At 34.6% G+C, this 20,116-nt stretch overlaps 1 protein-coding gene across 1 annotated transcript; it reads right to left on the reverse strand.

The window, feature by feature from the left end:
* Positions 1-4,794: 4,794 nt before the first annotated feature.
* On the reverse strand, positions 4,795-18,388 carry LOC138701200 (uncharacterized). Its single transcript, XM_069827840.1, has 4 exons — positions 17,654-18,388; positions 16,257-16,358; positions 10,948-11,089; positions 4,795-10,801 (listed from the first exon to the last, which is right to left on the reverse strand). The coding sequence occupies exons 1-4, from the start codon at positions 17,801-17,803 to the stop codon at positions 10,605-10,607; spliced, it is 591 nt and encodes a 196-aa protein (XP_069683941.1). The 5' UTR covers positions 17,804-18,388; the 3' UTR covers positions 4,795-10,604.
* Positions 18,389-20,116: the final 1,728 nt, after the last annotated feature.

The raw sequence follows: 20,116 nt of genomic DNA on the forward strand, positions 1-20,116 counted from the left end.
GCAGAGGTTATATCAGCGTCGCCGGATGTGCCAGAATTTTGTCCCGCAGGAGTTATAAATCTTAACTACAGGCCTATATGAAATTCTTTGTTATCAGATTAGACAAATGTCCCATTTTGAACAGAAATGTGAAAAGTCCGGCTTGTTCTTTTAATATATTTCGTGAACAATATCACTTTAGTTATAAATAAATACATAGTAAGATAGATTTATCTCATGAGAATGATATAATATAATCTTCAATGTACTGTACATATATATATATATATATATATATATATATATATATATGTAGGGTTAAAAAAAAAGTACAGTTCAGTATGAAATAATAATAATAATAATAATAATAATAATAATAATAATAATAATAATAATAATAATAATAATAATACTCAAGAATGTAGTTTCTTTTAAAAGTAATAACACATTTAAAAATTTCCCTGACGGAAAAAATAGTACGAAAAACAACTTTTAATTCCTATGTGCTAAATTTTTTTGCATTGTGTTGTAGATAAAGTAACATCCAACATTTTAGAGCTATGCTTTAGGTCCATCACCAAGGAAGAGGGGGTAAGTGAAACTTAACATTTTTCTTGCTTTTCCCTCATGTTGGAGTTGATGCATAGCTCCAAACCTTTGGATGTTTCTACAAGACATTGTGCAAAAAAATTTCGCATTGAGTTTTTAATCACACTATTTTTTGTTTCTAATTTAAATGTTCCTCATTTGAGCATGGGTGTCAATTTTGTACATATTACGATATTAACTTAAGTTTATATTCTAAATATTAACAATAAGTAGTCTATGACAAAAAAATCTAATGGAAATTGAACAAATAATATAATGAACGACATGTAATTCAATAGGGATCAGAATACACGAAAAATATTTTCATCCGTAGATATTAAAAACAACATTTGCTTGTTAGCCACCGGTATTTCCCAATTTTATATTACATTAATCTAACAGAATAATGATATATGTATAACATTTAGAAAAAACTCAATTCAAAATTCAATATACAATGAAAGAAGTGAAATATGGAAGAACAAACAATACACACAAGTACTGACGACGTCAACATTATAAAATGTTAATAATTTATAAAATGTTTTATTCAAATTAGGGATTTCTATAGTTTTAAAAAAATACTGAGTTCAAGTAATTATAATGGTTGCAACATTTTTACTAAGATGCTATTAGCTGTTTCTTTCTCAGCTTTTGGATGACTAGTGTTATGGAAGATTGGAGAAAAAATTGAAAAAATCAGGATGGCAAGAGCACCTTGAGTCCATTTTCATTCTCTGTAATTCAAATAAAGGGGAAATAATGTGATGTTCAAGTCTTTGAACTTTTGAAGTTAAAATGGACACTATAACATGGAGACAAGGAGTTGATTCTAACGTTTATTTACTTTTACTTTACTTTCATGAAAGAATTTGCGACATCTACTAGAAAAGAAAGTTTGTGAAATATAGTGACATACTGTGTTGAAGAAAGTGAACAACTGATATTATTAACTTGCCAATCTCTTCAGTATAGTAACCAGTGAGGGAAGTGAGACAGTATGCAATGGTAGGGAATACCGCCACTGGTTTCTATGACCAGAAGACATACCGTTAGTGAAAAATGGCATATAGTCATGAAAAAATGTGATCTGTAAAAAATTTGTTTATACATTTCTTCACAACAAAGAGTAGGCTACTATCTGTTTGCTCGTAAATCTAAACCACAAACTCCAGGAACTGTATTCAACGTGTATTTAGACACGTTTATTTGATAAATCAATCCCTGGAATGCTTACGAGTGGCTGTGGTCTGTAGCTTGTAGTGGCCATAGTGACTCTCATTTTTGTTGTTGTTTCACTTTTTATTAATAATTAAGTAAGGCACTTTGAAGCTTTAACATTATTTTAAATGATAAGTCTCAAAAGACATTGTAAAATAATCTAGTAAATAACTGAAGTAACTTGAAATTATTTCATTAAGAAATTTAACGAGTTGCTTAAGCTTCAAAGATTCGAGTTACTGATTGTAACAAAACAATTTATTGTAGACATCATGTATGTGTATGTTATACCGGTAACGAAAGGGGGTATGCCTTTTTTAAATCGAGGTATGCCAGGGGAAAATCTTGGGGTAGCATACTGCCTCTGGTTTTTTTGCCACTTCCCTCACTGGTAGTAACTAACGACTTTTTAAACGATTTTGCAGAATGTACATGGCTACAACGTTAATAAATGATTTTGTTACACAAATTACAAATAGTAAGACTCAAAATATTTTCATTCGTGAAATTTCGTAATTCAGAGTGAATTTCTCTTATAGACACACATGTAGCTTACTGAATGTAGAAAGATAGTCACAGTAGTTAAAAGCAACTCAAAATTTGTAACTCCAGAACTGATGCTTGAGATTCATATAGTGAACAAATAGGAATGCAATACATTTGCTATATTAAAAAAATAGTTAACCCAATCTGTCCACAAGTTAATATTTTACCCTAAGTTGCACACAATATGTCTAAATAATGGCTGAGTGTGGATCCTATTTTTGTTACCTCTACTAAAAAAAAGAACACACCCTGCAACATAGAACATTAGGTGTAATATTGTACTGTGTATTTCTCCAGAAATCAATCACCTACAGTTTCCAATGTCTAATTTACATGATTATATTAAATCTATTCACACCACACTACGATTTTAAAATTACGCAATCATAAAGATTCTTTTTCTGTCAATCATTCTTTTCAGGAACATCAATGCTCTACGTTTGTTATACATAAGTACCAGTATCTCGTACCACACGATTTGCTACCTCTCTTTAAAAATACTAATTACAACATTGCAGCTATAATAATAATAACAAAATGTATTTCGCCAGCACTTCTCAACAATGAACACACAGAAATGTAATCGTTGGAAATAAGTACATATAAATGTATGCATTGTACAACATAATGTAAACAATTACATGATTATCATCATAACATGGAATAAAAGGCACAATTATCGTTTTCGTGTCACTGGTTGATATTTTATAATATTAACAGGATATCAGAAAGGAAGGTTTCGTAATTAATTAATTTAATATTAATTTTTTTCCCTTCACAAGGCATGTTATTGTCACAAAGATTCACAGAAAGCACAGATTGGTGTAATTAATTTATATACGAATAAATTTGTACAAGAACAAAGGCAAGTTAAAATATTTGTGGACAGTGGCGTTCACCATGTTTCACTGAGAAATACAAAAATCCTTAATACGAGTTTAATTCGAAACTATTCGTAATTTTTACAGTTCGTAACACACTGAAATTTATGAAAAATTAGGTACCAAATTCTGTTGTAAATAATGTCATAACTATTACTTAAAATGGAACATACAGTAAAGCCTCGTTAAGCCAGACCCTGCTTAGAAAGGCGATCTGAACAAACAAAATTCAATACAGTAAATTCTAAAACAAATTACATATTCCAACAAGACAAGGCTTAAGTTTCCGCATGTGCTGTAGTTTGTATTTCTAGGGCAGAAAAAATACTGAAAAATTAATATTACGTGAATTCAGATCGATGAGTTTGAATTTTTCTGTTGTAGTGAATGACATAGTGTCCTCTACATTGGTCAACAGTAGTGTCAAACTCGAGAGTCAAGAAATTAAAATCAAAGACAGTAAAGTTGTGAAGCACTGAATAGAGGTGGTGAGAGATTCGTCACAGTATAAAAGGTTGACTGGCTTAATAATGATGATGATTCAGGCTATCACATAATGAATGTAGATAGTATAAACGAGACTGGAGCCTCTGATGATATATCTGAAGATGAGGGTATTAATACCCGAAGTCCACACCTGCGGAGTAATGGTTAGCAAGTCTGGCCGCGAAATCAGGTGGTCCGGGTTCTAATCCCGGTCAGAGCAAGTTACCTGGTTGAGGTTTTTTCCGAGGTTTTCCCTCAACCCAATATGAGCAAATGCTGGGTAATTATTGGTGCTGGACCCCGGACTCATTTCACCGGCATTATCACCTCCGTATCATTCAGACGCTAAATAACGTGAGATGTTGATACAGAGTCGTAAAATAACCCACTAAAAAAATGAATATTCGAATCCCAAAAATTCAGTTGAGGTTAAACAACACTTGAATTATGTGATCGATTTTATTCAACAAAATAATAAAAAGATTTCTGCATATTATAGGCCTACCTACTACTACACGAAGCATCTGTGTGAATGTCTAGCAAAGTGACAAGCCACATAATAAAGTGAATAGTTTTCTTTAATCAAAGAAACAGAATGATTTACAACACGTGATACCAATAACACAGATATTGTACTTTATTATGTTATTGTATTGTATTGTATTTTTGTTCACGAAATTGCCTGCATTTTATTTTTTTAATTAGGATAATACTCAGCCTCAATGTGTCTGGATTAACGGAATTTTACTCTATTTGCAATAATAAATAAGGAAACTTTTGCTTTCTGGTACCCTTAATAATATAAAAAAAAGTGATTCAACAATATTACAATTTTGTATATACTATTCAGTTCAAAAAGTTTCCGGAATATATTTTTTTCGTTGAAATGAATAATGTTATGTGGTATATTTCTGTTTTTTATCTTGGCATCATTCATGACGTCACTTCCGTAGAAGTTTCATGATCATAGACATTGTTGTTGTGTGGCAATTGGCTGTTGTTGTGTTATATTCGTTCATCGCATTTCAGAATGAAGACAGTAGGCTTATGAATATCAAAGATGACCAGCACTCCAATCGACCTTCAGACCTGCTTCTTTTTTTTTTTTCATTGCTGCTTCACCATAAGCTTTTTCAAGCATTCTTAATGTCGCTGAAGGAGATTTGTGCAACAAAAAAAAAGAATTTTGATATATTCGCATTGCTCTGTATCCCACATTCTGAAATGCAACGAACGAATATCACACAAACAACAACAGCCAGTTGCCACGCAACAACAACAACAACAAATACAACAACGACTATGATCATGAAATTTCTGCGGAAGTGACGTCATGAATAATGCCAACACTAGAAACAGAAATATACCACATAACATACATTTCGGTGAAAAAATATATATATATTTTGGAAGCTTTTTGAATAAAGTGTGTACATATGTTTGTGTGTGTGTGTGTGTGTGTGTATGTGTACTGATCTTAACAAGCAACACTGATTAATTACAAATTTACATCTGTTAGTTTAAACAAATTTACTGGGGTATGAGTACGTGTGTAAGGATGTGTGTGTGGTGCACGGTTTCTAACGGATATTAAACATGGTTGGAGGATCAGTATCTTTTATCATAAGTGTGCAAGGAAATTACTTAAGGATAGAGATACCAGCAAGATTTATAATCTGCACTGAGTGTAAGGAACAATAATAGTTTTGTTTCCATTAAGAATGTCAAAAAGAACATGAAACGCCAACTGTCAAACTGTCATATACACAAACATCAGTACTCTTGACATGTTAATAAATTATCATCACAACAATATGGACCGGCTGATTATGAAAAGTCACTATATATTCATGATGGACAATATTCAAGAAGGAATAAGTATGCAACAATAAATAAGGAAACATTTTCTCTCTGGTACCCTTAATATAAAAAAGGAGTTATTCAACAATATTACAATAATATATATACTGATCTTAACAAGCAACACTGATTTAACTTGAATACAATCCTCTTATCAAAAATTACTTTGGTGTTGAATTCCATCAAGATTCCAAACGAAGTATAAATACTAAGTTAAAAAACACATATTTAATAGTAATACTGTATTGCTGAGAGACAGTTCCAATATATATATATAAATAACATCACAACAACAATCTTCAGTGGAACACTAAAAACATACAAAGGGATTCTTTGAAGTTTTCCTTTAATCATGTAATTTCTTGTCATACCTCTGTTTATCATTGTGGATAACACTGCATTTAGGTAAAGAAATACTCTATGTGTATATGTATTAAAAAGATTTGTACAACAATAACAACGCAGTGTGATTGCTACTGATAGTAAGATTCTTCTTTCAATAGTGCATATGGAGGAAGATACTTCTATTACATTCATGTTACTGCTAAGTAATTTATTTGATGCAAGTCCACCATGATCCAAATTAAAAGAAATACTAGTGGCTTGTGCAGCAAATGCTGCAAACTAAGTTCATTAGACGTTCAAATAAACATTTTTCAGATTTATTTTCAATGAAGAATACCAGACATTCTGAAAGTTATTTGCTTCCATAATAATGAAAGATACTCTCTCTCGAGCCAATGCTGAAGAGAACCACGTATATAAATATCTACACCACACCGCCATTAAATATATGAAAAAGACCCAACTCCACTTAATTAATAACTATAAAAATATTTGATTTTTAATAATATTATTATCTTACGTAAGTTTTATAGCTTTCAGTAACATATACTATATAGCCGCCACTCAGTAAAATATAGAAATTAAAATCTAATTTAAGTTATTCCCTACATCTACTTATATAACCCCAAAACGTTTCACTTTCATATCATCAATATAGCATTAATATGTATAATTAATGAAAAAGTCACATCATGGCATTAACTACAATAATATTTCATTTCTAATAGTAATAATGTCATCAAACCGCCTCAAGTTTTGTAGTTTTTAATATCCAATACATAGATGTACCCAGAAAATTACACACCACAGAATCGAAACTGTAAATTATTTTTAGTAAGTTAAGTTTTTAATAACCAATTTAATTTGAGCTCTAAATATGTCAGCATTTTTGCAGATCATGGCCTTCGTGTAATATTGTTTACTGTAGTGTGTGTTTTGTTTTATTCTGAAATGCAACACGGCCAACTTGATGCTCGCTTCGCTTCCCCTGAATGCAATTAGCTAGTTCTCAAAACCGACGACAAATGGATTTTGGAAAATAGGAAAATTATGTAGGAAAATTGACATTTCACTGAAAACTACTATTTTTTCGAAAAACTTTGGGTTCCAAGCTTCAAAATGAGGAGCCATTTATTAAATTCCGTTCAGCCGTTTTCCTGTAATTTCCATTACCAGTTCAAATGATATATATATATATATAGATATATCATTAAGGCTACGAAAACCTTCCAAATCGAAGTTTATAGTACGTAAGTTACAGTAACCAATCCTATACTAAGCATTCTTTCAACTTAACAAAACCACTTTCAAAATAGTGGATAAAAAATACGAGAAGCGCCCATAAAGTAACTTTCCCACTCGTCCCACAGCTAGCAAACCATATGTTGCACGAAGCGACTGCGAGTACGTGATAGAGTAATGTCCTGGCATGGCGCATGCACTAGCGGAACTTCCCGAGTGCTCTCAGTAGCTTCGTTGCATTGGTTGAAGATGGACGTTCCTATTCCAGCTCCCGCCACGTGTGAAGTGTGATCAGTGATCAAGTTTTTGAATGCACAGGGCATAGCGCTGATTGAAATTTATAGTCAGCTGTGCCAGGCTATGGCCTAACATCATGAGCAAGCAGATGGTGCGTTGCTCCTCAAGGTCGTCTGTGCTCCCACTGCGCTCATCATGCACATTTTGGCGTCCTGCTGAAAACTGTCTACAGCAGCAATCTTTCAATCAAATTATTTTTTGTAGGCTACATATTATTTTATTTAAAACGTATTTCCTACAAAATGTCATAATTTTTGTTTTTTTTTTTTTTCATCCTGCATTTTATTTCTATATTACATTTTTCATATAAACATGCCATGAAGGCACAAGGGAGGCATGGAGGTAAAACTTCATGCTTTCTTGATCTTGGCACTAGAATGAGGTGATGTAATCGGCACCATGCCTTTGCACCCCCAGGAAAGACCTGGTACTCAGTTTGATAGAAGGCTGAACAAAACCTTGGAGCTATTCTATCATACCCGGGATTGAACCTCGGATCTTCAAGCCCGTAGCTAGTTGCTCTATCAACTGAGCTACCAGGTTGCCACAAGAGCTAGAGCAGCTGCAAAAAGTATAGCATCTAACAGAAGTTTCCATTGATTAAATTGAATCCGTGGTAAGAAATTAAGAAAATTTCTATTAACTTTTATTTAACCTTGTACCATGAAAACGAGCATCAAACAAACACTTAACATACTACCTTCAAAATGAATGTTAAACTTATAAAATACTTGTACAGTTGTATTTTGAAATACCGTGCCTAACTCTTTCAAGAAGTTGTGATCAAAACTTAAAGTGCTGATCATAAAATACGTGAAGAATTTATAACTTAATTAAGAATACAGTCATACACTTTTTTTTTTTTTTTAATTTTCAAACTCAAATGTAGAGATGTCTATCAGTATGGCATGTCTGTTTTTCCATTTCTCAATGTTTCGATTATGTAAATCTTATTCGAACAAATATATCTGCTCACAGCTAAAAACAACAGTTCTAGGTTACTACTAAAAGCAAGTTTCAATCACAACCTTCGAAATACAATATTATGAAAACGCCATTATAAAAAAAATAGGAAATCAAATGTGCCACTACAACTAATTGTTTACAGACACATTTACATTCACTTTTGTACTATTGCAAGCTTATATTTTTAAATGCTGCTACCGATACATTCAATTAATTATCTTCACATTAATACTGAAGTGTTTCTAATTATCTTGTGTATAAGTCAGAAAATTATAAAAATAACACATGTAAGTTGTTCATTAACTGAAAAAAGTAATGTCCAAGTATCAAACACTATCTTGACTTAATTATTTTAGTAAGTAATAACACAGAAGAGGATAATGTATATCTATAATCACAGTCACAAAAAGGTACCTGGAAATTCAACAACTCGAAACAACCTGCAAGGAAATTATACAACGAATTGAAATTGAGGAATTTGTAAACTTTACGACAGAAAGTTAATGAATCCATATTACACCTATTCCTAATGTTACCAGTGTGTAAGCTGCATTCATTTTTATTTTGAAAAACAAACGAGTTCTAAAATGATAAATTAATTGGACATATTCTACAATAGATACACTAAACTGCTGAATATCATACTTTTGCCACAAATTTTTACAATACAGTTTATCTTAAATATAAACTAAAATTATATAAATAAAATGAGTAAAAATAAATTACTAAAAGACAGCAAGCAATAGTTGAAAACAACATAAAATGAATGCACACTGATGAGATGTCACAATTAAAACACTTCAGCATAATCTTTCATCACAGGTTTTTGCATGATTATAGTTTTATGAAGCATTTCCCTAAAGAAATAAAACATGTATGTAAAAATGTAAACCTTTTTACTGATACAATCTCGTAAATTACCTGTATTTATCATCAGTAACAGAAAGTCAGAATTTCTAAATAATAATTAATTGATTAAATGGCGATCTTACTCGTGTTAATTGTGTAAGCATGTGCGGCTTACAGCTGTTTCGGTGCTTCTTCACACCATCCTCAGTGCCTACTAGATCTCGGCGTCATCTCCAACTTCGCTGCCTGTTGTGTGGGTGCGTTCGATTGTTGAAAAGTGTTGAAATGTGGTGAACACACACACTATTTGACACCACATTTCAACACTTTTCAACAATCGAACGCACCCACACAACAGGCAGCGAAGTTCGAGATGACGCCGAGATCTAGTAGGCTCTGAGGATGGTGTGAAGAAACACCGAAAAAGCTGTAAGCCGCACATGCTTACACAATTAACACGAGTAAGATCGCCATTTAAACAATTATTTATATTCAAGTGTTAAAAGTAGTGTACGAAAGATTCAACATGGATTATCTAAATAATAATTGTTCGATGAACATCACTAAACTTAAATATTCTTACAGACATCTGTATTGTTAATTTTTACATTACTCTGTACAGTTTTTACAACTTTCTTCTTGATAATTAGCTTGAGACACTTTCAAAGCAATTACACTGACAATTTTCAGTCCATATTTTCACACAGTCAGCTTCAAGACAGCTTTAACAACATGATATTCAGACTAGGCTGCTCTACGCATTTCAGAACTAAAAGTACAATAGCAATATATTTCAAAAGAACACTTGATGTTACCCTAGATCATATATGTAACATATAGGTCGGCCTTATAGGCTTTGACGTTAACAACTTTTGTCAGGTTTACTACGCTGCTATCTAGTTGTTACATAAGGAGTCACGTCATAATTCCCATTTGAATTGCATTAGCAACTGTAATGCCATCTCGTGTTCGTTTACGGCGGATGGGTGGCGATCCTGGCGGTTGTTCTCTTCAAAATGCTACCAATTTTAACATAGCGATGAGTTATCTATTACATATATGATCTAAGATGTTACTAAAATTTCAAAATTACGAACATCTCTTAAAACAATTGTAACACAAAAGTTAAGGACCAATGTGCGGAAGGTTAATTTTGAAAGTACCAATACGTCACAAACTTCTTTGTGAAATGTAAGCTGTACTAATACAACAGACAGTAGCATTTATTGTTCAAGTCCTACATAGGAGATGCCATAGCAACACGTGATACACAGAGAGAAAGTGGAGGAGATTTTGAAGGAAGATACAAATTTTACCTTTTACTTGTGAAGTCAGAACAAGGATCTATTTGTTGAGAAAGATCCTCATTTCCTTGTTCTGTTTGGACATGCTAATATCTGCCGTTTCTGCTTTCATCAACATCGAGTCTAACTTGTCAATTTGAGAGTTCAGTTTCCCTTCTAGGTCCACATCTCGTTTCACAGGTGTAGCTGTTGTAGTTCCATTGCCCTTATCAGGCTTACTTTCTGTTCCATTTCCACCTTAAAGAATAATGAATGGTAAGTTTATCTGGTGCTTCAACAGAAGTTCCAGCTACGTGCACCAGTCTACCATCATGGTTAACTTATTCAATAATGTATCTACTTAAACTTAAGACACAACTGTTAGATGTTTGAAAATTACAAACCTGATTCAGAATTTACAGGAGTTTCTTGGTTTGATAGGGCACAGTCTGGTTCTGACACTTGACTACTGCAGTCGCTTGCTGTACCATCACTCTTACCTCCTACCCTTAGTTTCAGAAGGTTGGTGAAACTGCCACAAACTGTCTGTATTAACATAAAACATTACTTTTACATTATTTATTAAATATCATACAAGTGGTCATGATTATGTTGATGAGTGGGAGGAGAAAGAGATGATTTGGGAGAGGGGGACGAGAGTAAAACTCACATTAAAAAATGTTAATTAATGTACGAAATGGGATCACAAACGCAATGAAGATGGAATGGAAGAATTACAACTAGAATCTGTAATTAACCATGTAAAACATTATCGGAACAACTCGATAAATCATCTGCATCGCATGCGTAGAGATAGAATCCCAAAAGTCATGCTCCACTATCGTCCAAACGGGAAGAAATCTCTCGGTCATCCAAAGAACTGCTGGATTGAAAATTCAACTTGAGATTGTAACAGGTCAAATGGCCTAATATTTGAAGGGAAGAAGAAGAAGAAGAAGACTTACTTATTTACAAATGGCTTTTAGAGAACCCAAACCTTTATATGAAACAACGAGAAGAAATATCAGAAGGAAGTGAAATAGGGAGAGGAGTACGACAAGGATGCCCTTTATCACCTACCCTGTTCAACATCTACTTGGAGGACTTAGTGAAGAACTGTTTTCAGAACATGGGAGGAATGATAGTAGGAGGAAGAAGAATAAACTGTATAAGATTTGCTTATGATTTTATTTTATTGGGTTATTTTACGACGCTGTATCAACATCTAAGGTTATTTAGCGTCTGAATGAAATGAAGGTGATAATGCTGGTGAAATGAGTCCGAGGTCCACCACCGAAAGTTACCCAGCATTTGCTCGAATTGGGTTGAGGGAAAACCCCGGAAAAAACCTCAACCAAGTAACTTGCCCCGACCAGGATTCGAACCCGGGCCACCTGGTTTTTGCTGATGATACAGCATTGTTAGCAGAAGAGGAGATGATACTAAGGGATATGCTACTGGAGCTAAATGACAGCTGTGAGCAGTATGGAATGAAGATAAATGCCAACAAGACGAAGACGATGATCATAGGAAGAAAAGTAAAGAAGGTAAACTTGCGAATTTTAAATGACGCTTAGATAAGAAATATGAGTATACCACTTCCGATGTTGATCAATAATGATGCCCAGATATTTCACAACTGCAGCTTCTTTCAAAGGAAGACATTCACAATTAGAAATAATTATATATAATTGAGAGATTTTTTCGACGTCTTTCTAATGTTATTCTAATTTCGTCCAATTTCTCTTCTGTTAAAACAGTCCTTCCCCCCTCCCCATTTGCTTTTTGTTCACCACCAAATTTACCAGTATAACAAAATCTCTTTATTTTAGCACCAATATAGACCAAACTTTTCTAAACTGTATTACTATTCTTACAATCTAAGTGGAGCATAATCATCTTTCAGTACTTTGTGGAAAACTGTCTTCTTAGCTCAACCATTTCTAACCTATGTGTTGTGGCACAGGAGTGTGCTGCAAATGATCCACTGGTATGCGAGAGAAAATGAAAAATAGTAAAGGCTGTCGTAGCAAAATTGGAAAAATAAATGTAAAAAGAGTAGTAAAAAGTGAGTCCACAAGAATCAACTTTCAGTGAAAGTGGCACAAGTCAACATTCAGTACATGTAGTGTAGATCAGGGATGTCGAAAAGCGCTCTCAAGCTGTGAAACGATTAGGTACTGCTTACTACCTGAGCTGGAGCGGTGAGGTCAGTCTACCCTTACTGTAGCAGTGTTCTGTACGCAGTGTGTTTATCAACTCTGGCAGCTGGTATGGATATGGAACGATGTTTCAATAGTGAATGGATAGATAAACATTTATTTATCTTAAAGGACGGAAAGGCACGTTGCTTAAGATGTAGAAAGAAACTTTGATACATAAGCCCTAATAATATTAAGAGGCATTTTAATTCAATGCATGCTGAAGCTTATGGAGCAGAAAAATTATCCGGTTCCGCTCATGAAAAGGCAAAAGAGATATGTCTAGAATGTTTTTAAATCTCTAAGTTTGTCCCGTAATATTGTTGCTGAGCGCATGACAGAAATGGGAGATAACTTGGACGGACAACTGATAGCAAGAATGAAAACTTTTACTTGTTATGCACTAGCTCTTGATGAAAGTACCGACCGCAAAGATACGGCGCAGCTAGCTATATTCATAAGGGATGTCGATTCAGATTTCAATCTTCATTAAGATCTTATAGATGTCATTTTACTAAAGGATCGAACTCGAGGTGAAGATATTTTTGAATCTGTAACAAAAACTATGAACAAATTTCAAATCATAGTAAGATTAATTAATATTGTACTTCAAAACAGTTTACGTTTTTGAACTTGCTCTGCTACAACATATACACATCAAGTTGATATTTTAAACATGAATTAGCAACATTATTATGATGATTTATTTCTGCCACTAACGAACAACATTCATGAATGATCCAGTAGATAAAACGATATTATTATTATTATTATTATTATTATTATTATTATTATTATTATTATTATTATTATTATTATTATTATTATCATCCACCCAGCCTCATGTAGACATACATTCTTCGTTCATCAAAGTTTTCAAGCGAAAATCTAAAATGAGCTTCTAAAAATTAGTAAGATGTATAAAAATTATTTAAGTACCAGCCGCCGCATTAGCAGTTTCGCTTTTGTTTACGATCATTCGCCCGGTCTGCTTGCTACCTGTGTTGAACCGTTGCACAGTAAGGGAGGAGTGAAGGCTCTTCAGTTCACAGCTCGAGAGCGCTGTTCGACATCCCTGGTGTAGATGAACGATTTGGCAGAGAAGAGAATGACTGACGCACAGCCAGGGTTTCAAGATAAGTAAAGTTAGAATAACACACTAATCTTGAATTGAATTCGAATTTAAGAGAGGAGGCACTATGACCCATTTACTGTGACCTTATTAGAACTACTGTGCTAACTCTCCAGCTAGCCACATTCCCAAATCTACACCAGTTGACAAAACTAAGATTTGCTGCATACCCAAGTTATATAGCAGGTAACCCTACTCGTCCATAGGCCAGCTCCTTCCACATGTCACCTGCCGGTGTTTGAGGAATGCTATGGAATAATGACGGAATGGAAAAATGTTGACGGAATAATGTACAGTAGGTGCCTAATATGAGGAAATGGGACAACACCAAGAAAAATTCCAACTGCGATGTTTTCCGCCACAAGTGTCACTACAAAATATCATACTTGTTTTCTATGAAAAAAAAAAAAAATCCTTCTAGTTAGGAACGACTGATTTTGATTTTGAGTGTGCTGCGCGATTTTAAATTACAACTTAGTGTGTCACATGTTGAAAAAGATTGAAAAACCTTGTCTTAGGGTACGAACACGTTGGCGCCTAGCTTTAAAGCTAGCAGGCTCCGCTATCAGTGTTATGAAAGACAAGGAAGCTTGGTGTGCACAAATTGGAGCTTGTTTGCAGGTCGCTTTAATCTCTCAGCTGACTCACAGCTGATTATGTCATCTCCTTGGAATCTCTGTGTAGACTTGGCATCGCAATGGATTCAAGTAGTGAGGACGAATTTGATTTATTAGACAGTGCAGGAACAAAGTGCTTATTATTACAAGAATTCTTTTCTCGAGTCTGTTGCCTTCACCCTATAAATAATGAAAGGGTTGCGTTTGGTGAATATTATTTTTTAAATATCTGCGAAACTTCCCAGAAAAATTCATTAGCTAGCCGAGAGTGGAAATCGAAACTTTCGATTATCTTCTATTTAACCAAAGATTCCATACAGAAGGCTTGTAAAAATTGCCAGGGAATCCTATTTTGCAGGAAGAACGGCTTAAACTCACACTGAGGTAAACTGTACAATTCTTACAAAATAGTGCCTAGTGAACATTCTCAATAACTTGATTGATATTAGTTTTTTTTTTTTTTTTCGTGGTATTAAAGGCACATACAGAAGAAAGCGATTAAACTCTTGAAATGAGATCGAAGACTCCAAATCAGGCCTATTGGTGAACGACGATGTCCATTCATCCGAGTTCATTAGTAGTTTGTAATTTTAAAATTAATTAAATTCTACCTCCAGTTTGAATCTATACAAAAAGTTAATGTCGTGGCAGGTCTTTCGAACACACGAGCAATCAGTTTTTCTACATCCATTGTGTGCAGTGTTTTAAAACTTTACAACCACTGACACAGGATTCCCGCCACGAGTGAAGCAAGCGGTATGCTCAAGGCGGAGCTTGACAGGCCGCTAGCTGATAGTCGGAGTAGCCAAGAATATTTCCCGCTCCGTTTATCATTATCACGTCGTAGCATCTATGATATTCAAACAATCGCGCTGCAATTTTTTTTATTGATAAATCAATGTCCAAGGGAAGCATAGAAAACAATTCGAAGTCAAAATATTGTTTTTAAAAGTGAGAAAAAAAAAATTAACTTTGAAGTGATCTGCTCAAAGCAAAAAATTTACTGTAAGCGGTAAACTTTCTTGTTTTCCACATTAGATGGGGGTCAAAGCGAGAAAAATATTGAGTAAGAATGGAAATTTGTTTTAAAAGTTACCGCTGCTCAAAATCTTTACTGGTTACCGAGTTACGACCAATTAAAGTCAAGACTAAACCAAACGCGCGTAGTTTAAAATAAAATACAAATTTGTGTAAATTAAAAAGCACGAATACTTGAGTAAGTTACACAAATAATTGATAAAAGTCGTCCCTACTAATTACACAAGTCGTCATTGATATCTGGTCCACAGACCACCTCTCCAATGCCTCTCTGCTCCACGCCGAGACTTGCGCTGCAAACTTGAAAAAAATGACTGAAAACATTCCTGGAGCTTACAGCTTGCTGGAAAGCTAGCAGTAAAGCGACCATCCATGAGTCAACGTGTGCGGTGTCATATGTTTCTAGTGATTCATTTCCCCCACTACCGCTACCAGCTACTCTACCAGCTAGTCTACCATCGTCAACGTGTTCGTACCCTTAGCTCTTAGGGATCCTATTTCAATGTATGACTCATATAGAAAATTTTCTGACCAGGAGCATATTTCTGATTTGCATTATTAAAATAGAGCATTTGGAAACCACCCCATCCACATAAAAAATTACGTTTATCAATATTAAGTAAATATTAAAAGAACAGAATAGTATACCAAAAAGCCAATTTTCCGTTGTTTCTGTATGGTTACTCTGTCCAACAATAGCTCTACGGAGACAAGGATAGACTTACCTTAAACCTGTTTATCTTCTTTTGAGTTATAGTAAGTATACTGTTTAGTTCATCTAAACCCCCTGATACTCGTCCCATCTGCTCTTCTTGAAGTTCAACATTCTAAGATAAAAGAAGAAATTAGAATTAGTTATTACTACCATGTAAAGGTAAAAAAGGTAAAGGTATCCCCGTCACATGCCATGATGGCACTTGGGGGGGGGGGGCATGGAGGTAGAGCCCCATGCTTTCCATGACCTCGGCACTAGAATGAGGTGGTGTGGTCGGCACCACGCTCTGACCGCCTTTTACCCTTGGGAAAGACCCAGTACTCAATTTTATAGGAGGCTGAGTGAACCTTGGGGCCATTCTGAAAGTTTGGCAACGAGAAAAAATCCCGTCACCACTCCAGGTACACAAAATAATGAATGGTTTATTTTTATTTTGTAGGTACTAATATCACTTAGAAGCCGGATATAGGCTGTATACATTATGTAAAAGGGCCAGAGAAACTACATTACCTTTAATGTCAATTATTCACATAGGTATAACTATTAATCAAGCAGTTAACATTCTTGGCTTTTCTGTAGCACGTGACGCTGAAACTTCCAACTTGCTTTTTCTAAGTTCTCTGCGGGAACCCGTGGTAGGTTAGGTTAGATTAGCTTAAGCTTTTGGTATGTCTTGCATATACCAATCTGTGACATGTTAGGTTACGTTAGTTTAGGTTTTCAATATGCCTTGCATATACGACTCTGTGATAGGTTAGATTAGGTTAGTTTAGACTTTTGATATGTCTTGCATAATATATTAAGTAAAATAAAATGTGAGTTCCACGTTCATTTTGAAGTGTTCTACCTATTTATTTTACGTGTTAAATAATCACTTTTAAGTACCTACACACCGATCAATTCTTTCCAATTTTAGCTATTTTCTCATGTTTTCAAGTCAACTGACGTTCTATATGAATTCTTCACGTTCCAAACCATCTTCCCTCTGAAAATTAGACAATTTTTCCACTTTTTTCGTCAAAAAATTCTTCAATGTTGCATGCAATAGAAAACTCACATTGTTCTCGATTTCTTCACTCTATTCAACTAAATTTTAGTTGCTGCTTTATATTTTCCATAGACAAATTACTAATACCTATATCTAAAAAGAAAATGTTCAATACAAAACTGCATTTTAGGCTTTGAAAGTATAACGTTTATTATAAACAGCAGAAAACACAAAAATCTTCTTAATCCAATAAGCAAACAAATAGTCTTTTGTATCTTTGAGAACTGTCAGCAAATACTCTGAAAGAGAATGTTACATTTAATCATGCAATAAAAACAAACGGAAATTTAAAAGACGTTTTCGTAAAATGTATTCTATAATAAATGTATAGTGTGTGATCTCAATATACAAATACAGACCTCATTTAATTCGGTGTCTTCTCCATCTACGTTACTGGGATCTGTCTCTCCGTCGTTTTCGGTGACAGGTGGGAGTGGCTTTTTTTCAGGCGGTGGTAATCCCAATAATTCGCATCTCATAACTTCATATTCGTAGTCACCTTCCGACATTTTATTAAGCAGAAACTAAAGTACGTAGTACTGTTTAAATCTTGAAGATATTAACAATTATCAGGAATGCAACTGACAGCCTCTCTTCTCAGCTAACAACAAGCTTCCATATTGAATTCGCATTGCAGCAACAGCTGTTTTCGTATTTTGACATGGCCTCCGTATTTTAATATTTTGTTCATTTCTTTCTTTCCGACATCAAACATGAGATACACTTTTCATTACGAACGTTGAGATAATCAAGCTTGACTGTAAAATAAAACAATTCATTTTCATTAAACACAATCTTCATGGACTTATTGATATTGATTCATATCTCCTGCTTGATGTAAATCACTATTTTTTTATATAATTGCTGGGATGATTCCATCGTTAGGACAATCCTACTTTCTCACTAGGGTTTGATTAATAGTTCATGTTCTTTTATCATCCAATACTACGGGCACGTGTTAGAACACTAGTCCGTCCTGCTAGTCCTCAACCCAGCGTCGTGGCTCGAGCTTCACGGAACTGTAAATAATAAATGTAATTCCGAACCCAACTCTGTATATATATTTTCAAATTTGTATTAGACCAAGTGGTCTGTTACGATCTCACATCAGTCCATCTCTTCGCCAAACGACCAATCAATAGGTCTTCTTCCATGAGGTATAGTACAAGTACATACTAAAGGAGGAATGTGCTCCCCCCTTTTCCATAAGTAATAACAATAATATATTTGCTTACTCGAAATTAATTATTACCCAAATTCGCGGAAGTTTCCTAGTACCCGGTACTCGTTACATAAGCGTTAAGTCAACCATTGTTGTATAATCATAAAAAAAAAGGTATCCCCGTAACATGCCATGAAGGCGCTTGGGGGGAATGGAGGTAGAGCCCCATGCTTTCCATGACCTCGGCACTAGAATGAGGTGGTGTGGTCGGCACCACGCTCTGACCGCCTTTTACCCCCGGGAAAGACCCGGTACTCAATTTTATAGAAGGCTGAGTGAACCTTGGGGCCGTTCTGAAAGTTTGGCAACCAGAAAAAAACCCTGTCACCATCTGGGATCGAACCCCGGACCTTCCAGTCCGTAGCCAGCTGCTCTACCAACTGAGCTACCCGGATAAAAGATGTATATTTTCCCTGGACCAAAAATATATTACAAACTATACTTGTTTTTTTGAAAGATGGGACATGACGGGAGCGTTGCGATCGGAAAAACCAACGAGTTAGAAAGAGAAAAATATAGAGTGGTCTTTGCGCCGCCATGTTTGAAGAAAATTGAACGACCGTCGGTAATGAACTTATGCGCCCAAAACAAAGTGGGCGTGGTGATAACTTACATTAGAATCGTCAGCTGTTAAATTTCTTTTGCATAAATCAGTTAAACTGAAGTGGAAAAACCTAGTATTTCGTCAAATCCGTGCTAGGAACTTAATCTAAACTTATGTACGCTAAATTTAAAACACTTGAGCTATTCCTAGAAGGAATGCTTAAAAGAATAACCTAAGCAAAATTGTCATGTAGTATGACAAGAAGTCCTAGCAAATATACTGAAGAAAATGTTAATATTCCTAGGTTCTTTTAAATGCGACCTGCAAGATTGCCTATAAAATGAACGAGTATATTTCGGATGATTTTATTAAATTGTTTTCCCAGTCTCTACACGTTGCAAAACTATTTACTATACCATAAGATATAGAATGAAAGTAGGCCCTATCTGTAGTAAACAACCTTTACCTCCAAGCTTCTAACGTGGGTGAAACATGACAAAACACGCTTTCAGTTTTTTTGTTACAGTAAAGTATAATTATTATCGAAATGTGAACGTGAGGCCAACAGCCGGCTGGTCTGTCTGAGCTTTCAAGGGCTGTGGCACCACAGATAATTATTAGTGTATAATTGAGCACCCACCTACAATAATGGGGTAAGTAGTTACGAAATATATTCATACTTACCCCATTATTGCACGTGGGTGCTCAATTATGTTCTTTCATGTCCTTCCAGTCAAAATACTAACAACAATACGACCTATCCCAGAGTTTTGCGTTACTTTGGATGCGAGTGTCGAAATACAATTTTAATATTTGATTGCTATTACTAGGTTTGAAACGGAATTGTAGCGGTTTTATCCGTATTTAGTTTAACTTTATTACTAGTGAACCATTTACTTGATTAATCGTTTGTCTTCGAAATAGGCTTACTTCTTATAAGCTACAGCTCATCGTCTTCTTGTATAAGCAGTAAGGACAGAAGGAGCAGAAATAAAGGATGCCGGTGTCGAAATACAGTTTTAATATTGTATTGCTATTTGTTTTTCACTGGGTCTG

This window comes from Periplaneta americana, chromosome 6, assembly GCF_040183065.1.
Source record: "Periplaneta americana isolate PAMFEO1 chromosome 6, P.americana_PAMFEO1_priV1, whole genome shotgun sequence".
In the NCBI taxonomy this organism is placed as follows: Eukaryota; Metazoa; Arthropoda; class Insecta; order Blattodea; family Blattidae; genus Periplaneta; species Periplaneta americana.

Excerpts from the sequence above, each read along its gene's own strand:
- LOC138701200 (XM_069827840.1), bottom strand. The coding sequence starts at position 17,803 with ATGTCGGAAGGTGACTACGAATATGAAGTTATGAGATGCGAATTATTG. Across the intron at positions 16,359-17,653 it reads AAGACACCGAATTAAATGAG|AATGTTGAACTTCAAGAAGA; the intron begins GTCTGTATTTGT and ends CTTTTATCTTAG. Across the intron at positions 11,090-16,256 it reads AGAAGATAAACAGGTTTAAG|ACAGTTTGTGGCAGTTTCAC; the intron begins GTAAGTCTATCC and ends ATGTTAATACAG.